The sequence below is a fragment of the Apaloderma vittatum genome, unplaced genomic scaffold, assembly GCF_000703405.1.
Source record: "Apaloderma vittatum isolate BGI_N311 unplaced genomic scaffold, ASM70340v1 scaffold11994, whole genome shotgun sequence".
NCBI lineage: Eukaryota > Metazoa > Chordata > Aves > Trogoniformes > Trogonidae > Apaloderma > Apaloderma vittatum.
In genome coordinates, this window is record NW_009711018.1 from 1 (window position 1) to 5,578 (window position 5,578).

The 5,578-nt window shown below is 43.6% G+C and overlaps 1 protein-coding gene across 1 annotated transcript; it reads left to right on the forward strand.

Moving 5' to 3' along the window:
• Positions 1-67: 67 nt before the first annotated feature.
• Positions 68-1,920, forward strand: NDUFB4 (NADH dehydrogenase (ubiquinone) 1 beta subcomplex, 4, 15kDa; the record flags this gene model as incomplete). Its single annotated transcript, XM_009867508.1, has 2 exons — positions 68-214; positions 1,858-1,920. Coding segments are annotated over 2 exons (210 nt in total), but the record flags the coding sequence as incomplete, so codon positions are not given.
• Between the last annotated feature and the right edge of the window lie 3,658 nt (positions 1,921-5,578).

The window sequence follows — 5,578 nt, forward strand, 5'->3', positions numbered from 1 at the left end:
CCCCGTCGAGGTCAGGGGCCGTTACGTGGCCCCTGGGGCCTCACTGTGATTTTCTTTCCCACCCCAGGAAGATCCTGCCTTGCTCCGCTGGGCCCATGCTAGGACACTCAACGTCTACCCCACTTTCCGACCGACACCTAAGACATCCTTTCTAGGAGTAGTTTATGCATTAGGCCCTCTTCTTTTATGGGCTGCTGCCTTCAAATATGAAAGGGTAAGTGTAAAATGTAGATCTGCCTCGGGACTTCATTGGTGGGATCCTGTTGCGCCTGAGAATCATTAATATATTCAAAGTGGCGAGGAAAGGAAGGCTAATACTGAGCCTGCAGGCTCATGACTGGTTGCAAAGTCCTCTTATGCCTGTACTGTACCCTTGGGTATGTCCAGTCGCAGTGCCCTTGATCGGAATATTTTGTTCTGATAAGCTCTCTGAAACACTGGCAATGTAAATTTATCGTAAGAGACTATTATTTTAGTTGTAGATGGTGTAGTAATGGCACTCCCTAAAACACATAGGGACCTTATGGATGACAAACTCAGTAATGTCTCTGTGGGTTGCTTGACCATTTTTCTAATCACGTAAAGCAAGTAGGGAGGAGTATTTATACTGATTGCAGTGCCTGATCCCAGCCCACTGTAAGATTTTGGAAGGTTCATCTTGCTTTTGTTCTAACTCCTGAAATGTGGGCATCAGAACCTGAGTATTTAATTCCGAAAAAAATTAGCTATATGCACACATAAGAAGATGCTAGGTGACTGGCAGACAGTGGCTGTTTTTTACTAGTGAGTTTGTGGCTATTGTAAAACACTTATTTCTGTCTTTTGCACAAAAGTAGCATATTTAGATGAAGTCATAAGCCGAGAAGCACAAATATCAATTAAAATTAATAGAATATTTGTAGGGAATGTTGTTTGGTAGGATGAATCAAAAATACAGGTTTTTTAGGAAACGTGCTGAGCATATTGTTATAAATGTTTTTGAGACTTCAGCATCTCTGCAGTATTTTGGCATACTGGTTTTGTTTTGTACATAGAGCCAAGCTTGGGCTTCGCCACCGAGTAGGGCTTAGCACGTGAGTGCTTGAAAATAAACCTGTGTGAGTGAAATCTAGCCTGGGGGTATTCAAGCTGAAGTTTTTAATGTAGTCTCCTGGACAACTTTTTTGCCTTTATTGCAGTTTCTTTACTGATGTTTAGGGATTTTTCTTTGTTTTCTGGTAGTATATAATGCACAATAACTCTTTTTCTCTGTGGAGTGTTTGTTCTGCATCTGGGAAAGCAAAAGATAAATTACCAAGTCTTAAGCAAGGCTTCTGGTTTTATCCAGCTGAAGGCATCTGGGCAATATCTGCGGTGTCTGTGTAACAGTAACAATACCTGTCAGAAAGGTACATGACTTCAGAGTGAGATACAAATGGGCTGGAAGTGAATACAGGCACATTTAGGCAAGTTATTTAGAAGTTTCTCCATAATTAAATATCTAAACTGGATTATTCAGCAAGAACGAGGAAGCAGAACCTAAATGCATGTGTTAACTGTGATGGAATGAGTTTGGTGAAGAATACATCAAAGGAATTGGTCTATGCTGGCCTGTGGGAGTGGCTGCATGTGCAGAGGTCTCTTCCATGTCTGGCAGGTGAAGCTAAAAATGTTCTTTTTTACTTTTTTGACCACAACAGCTTTTACCAGAGTTTGTGCTCATAGGATCATTTAGGTTGGAAAAGACCCTTAAGATCGTATGTAGTACTACCTCTCTGTAGTCCATGCTGAAATACTAGTAGTGCTGTTCTGTCGTCGCACGCTAACGGAAACTTCTTCTCTAATAGGATAATGATGTATGTTCTCTTTCTTCCACAGGATCGTAGAGCGAAGCTTATCCAAGAAGGTAAATACGAGCGGCGACCATTCAGTTTATTTTAAGTTCCTGGAATTGCAGTGCTATTCATGGGATATAAATAAAATAAGATATAAGATATGTTGTGTGCTGACATTTCTCCTTTGTAAGAATAAATCTTAATTGCCTGTTGATTTTCTTGCATCTTAAACAATTATGAAAGCGCGGATAGACACAGAGAGGGTGTCCCAAACTCGACCAGTGTACTTCTTTTAAACAGTTAAGTTGTTGCTGTCAGAGCAGCGCAGGCTGAAGTTTAAAATCTGTAGCAGACTAAAACATTAAGCAAGCCCAAAGCAGTTTCCTAAAGAACCACTGCTTGCCTACCAGGTATTCCCGGCGTCGCTTTGACTATGCAGTTTCCCCTAATTCGAATATGTCTTTAATAACTTTGAGAGCAGTCAGGCATGCTCCTAATAAGTTGGGCTAGTTTTCCTTTCCCCCGATAAAACGCAAGCCTAAACCCCATGTTTACTGCAATAAACTTTTGGATAAAATTACTGTACCAGACTTGGAAATAGAGAGCTGAATGTTGTCATGCTATCTGTGACTAGCATTTCCACTAATTCTGATATTCCTGTGAGTGGGAGACAAGAAGTAAAAAGATCAAAGGTTTTTATTTTTGACACAGATTCCCTTAAATTTTGGGAGAAGCCATTTTACCTCTGCAAATGGGCCATGACTGAAAAAAACCCACAACAAACCCACAAAAGGCCAAGCTTAACTGAACCTTGTGCCTGCAAAGATACCTTCTCTGCTTATTCTTGCAAGAACACAAGTTTTCTTCTTCTGAGGTCAGCTAGCATAGGGGGCTCTAGAATTATTAACTGTTAAAGTACTGAAATGTGAGTGCAAGGAAAAGATGTTTAGTTCAGATGTGAGTTTTCACATGGCCTGTAGGTGCCATCATGATCCAAACAACATTTGTTCTTAAGGCGTTGCATGAGAGCCGTTTCTTCCCAGATGTTGAGGTCAACACCAAAAGCTCAGTCTGATACAAAAGTTGAAAACCTCTTTCTGCCTTGTGGGAAGGCAGCCTACGGATCGTTAGCAAAAGCAGCTCTACTGCATCATTTTCCTACTTGACAGAGGGAGCTGGGTCTGCTCAGCCTGGAGAAGAGAAGGCTCGGGGGGACCTTACAGCAGTCTTCCAGTACCTGAAGGGGACCTGCAGGAAAGCTGGGGAGAGACTCTTCATCAGGGAGTGCTATGATGGGACAAGGGGCAATGGTTTTCAACTAGAGCAGGGTAGATTTAGGTTAGAAGATTAAACATTAGGAAGAAATTCCTTTCTGTGAGGGTCATGAGACACTGACACAGGTTGCCCAGAGAAGCTGTGGGTGCCTCATCCCTGGGAGCGTTCAAGGCCAGGCTGGATGGGGGTTTGAGCAAGCCAGGCTAGTTTGAGCATCCTGGGCTAGTGGGAGGTGTCCCTGCCCTTGCAAGGGGGTTGGAACTAGATGGTCGTCAAGGTCCCTTCCAACTCAAGCCACTCTATGATTAGGACATAAATAAGGGCTGTTTGCAGTCCCACTCCCTCCAAGCAAGTTCATGAGCTTTTTCACAGAATCACAGAATGGCTGAGCTTGTAAGGGTCCTCTGGAGATCATCTGATCCAGCCCCCTGCCCAAGCAGGGCCACCTAGAGCCAGTTGCTTAGAAATGTGGGTATCTCCAAAGGTGAAGGCTCCACAGGCTCCCTGGGCAACCTGTGCTAGTGCTCAATCGCTTTCACAGTAAAAATGTGTGTCCCAATTTTAATTTCTTTTTAAGTGTTTTCTCTTGTAGCTCTTCTCTCTCTTGCCTGCATCATGAAGCGTCCAGGCTGTGGAGAGTTTGGCACTCGTGATGTGTGCAGCAGTTGTGCAAGGCCCTAGCCTGCTTTCACAGTCCCCACACGTGCTCTCAGGAACCCTCTTGCATCTGTCTCTGTATCTGGCTCTTCTGCTAGCTCAACTAAAGCAAACTTTGATTATTCTCTCTGCAGAACAGCTGGTAAAATACTGTCACAAATGATATTACAAGATAGGGCTGTGGGTCAGTGCGGAGAGAGAGAGGCATCAATGCATGGAGAAAGCAGTATTTAGAATAATTGCTTGTCTGAGCATGCTGAATTAACTATCTTCCTGCTGCCACAAACTAATTTGATCTCCCAGGACCCATTTCCTCAGTTAATTGGAACTGAAGATGCCACACGTGTAAATTCTCCCTTGTAGCTGTATTTGTTTCAGGCCAGTGGAGCAAATGGCTCAGGATGAGCTGGAAGTGAGCGCAGGGTCTCTGGTCTTTTGGGCCAGACCCAGGTTGATGTTTGTGGAACCTCCCACAGCCCTTTCCTATGCAGATGGCTATGTCTGCTGGCTAGGTCCCAGCAGATTTAAGTGTGGTGTTTGAAGAAAGGCTGCCCTGGTTTTCTCTTGTGGATTTTTTTTGCAGAACTCTCCAAGCTGTTTTCTTGCAAGGAACGAACGCGCTAAGTTACTGGAGGTGCTGTTGGTGGTTTGAGGCAGAGGTGCTAGGTGTACAGAGGAACAAAAGGGGTGTTTCCCTTCATAAATGTAGGATGAAGACAAAAAAGTGAATGTGCCTTGTGGAATTTTACCCCTGACTGATGTTTTACCACTCACGTCTGCTTCAGTGGTGAGTCTGTAGCAAGAGAAACTCAAGCCTGCATGTCACTGGATGATAATTTAGGTCCTAAACAGAAAATGAGTTTTTGCCCTTTGCCTGTGAAACATTTAGACCTCGTTTATCCCTGGATCAGTCTGATTAAATCAGCCTCTCTGAAAAATTGATTCTCCTGAACGTCCTTTTCTGAGCTGGCTATTTAGAGCAAACATCTCCCTGTTGATTTTATAATGTAATACTTTTCTCAAAGCTGGTGTGTTTTTTTCCCCAAGGATCTGGTGCAGATCCAAAACTGATGATAGATGTAACTGACTGAAGTTAAATATCGCAGCTTTACCTTTCCTTATCTTGGAAAACTGAGGATTGTTTCTCTCAGAAAGGAAGAAACACAGATCCTGATAGAACTAAGGTTAGTTACTGTTTCACATGAGTACGTGCTAAAGTGCAGGTATGAGGTTTGACGAGTGTTGACAAACAAGTCGATGTTGAAGGATGGCCAGAGCATGGGGTTGGAAAGGAAACTTACCCTCACTTAGCAGTGAAGCACTTTGGATCCTCCAAGCTTTCCTAATTTGCAGCCTCTTTTTGGACAATCAGGTCTTTCCTCTGCAACCTGCCATAGATTGAGCAGGTTGAAGTGGCCTGCTCAGACAGGATACTTATTTCTGGTAGAGCCTTCCGCTCTGTTTCTAAAGGTCTTAAAGCTCTGTTTCTAAAGGTCTTCCCCTACACACAGCCTAAACTGCCACGTTGATCCCTAGCTTCTCCCTGTGGAACACACACCAGGCTGTATTTTCAGGAGGCCCTATGAACGGGTGCTGGCTGTCACCTCGTGTCCACACAAGTATTCATACCAACTACACATGGTGAGAGTGCTTCGATTTCAGCATGTCACCAGGAAAGCTTTAATTGCGTGTTTGAAAGTTAAAAATAATGTAGTGTTTTGGGCATTTCTTTACTGCAGTACCCAAGTTACATAGGGATGATCGTTTTCATGGCTTGGCTGCTGGAAACGCCATTCTGTTCTGTTGCCCAAGTCAACTGTGCCACCACACAT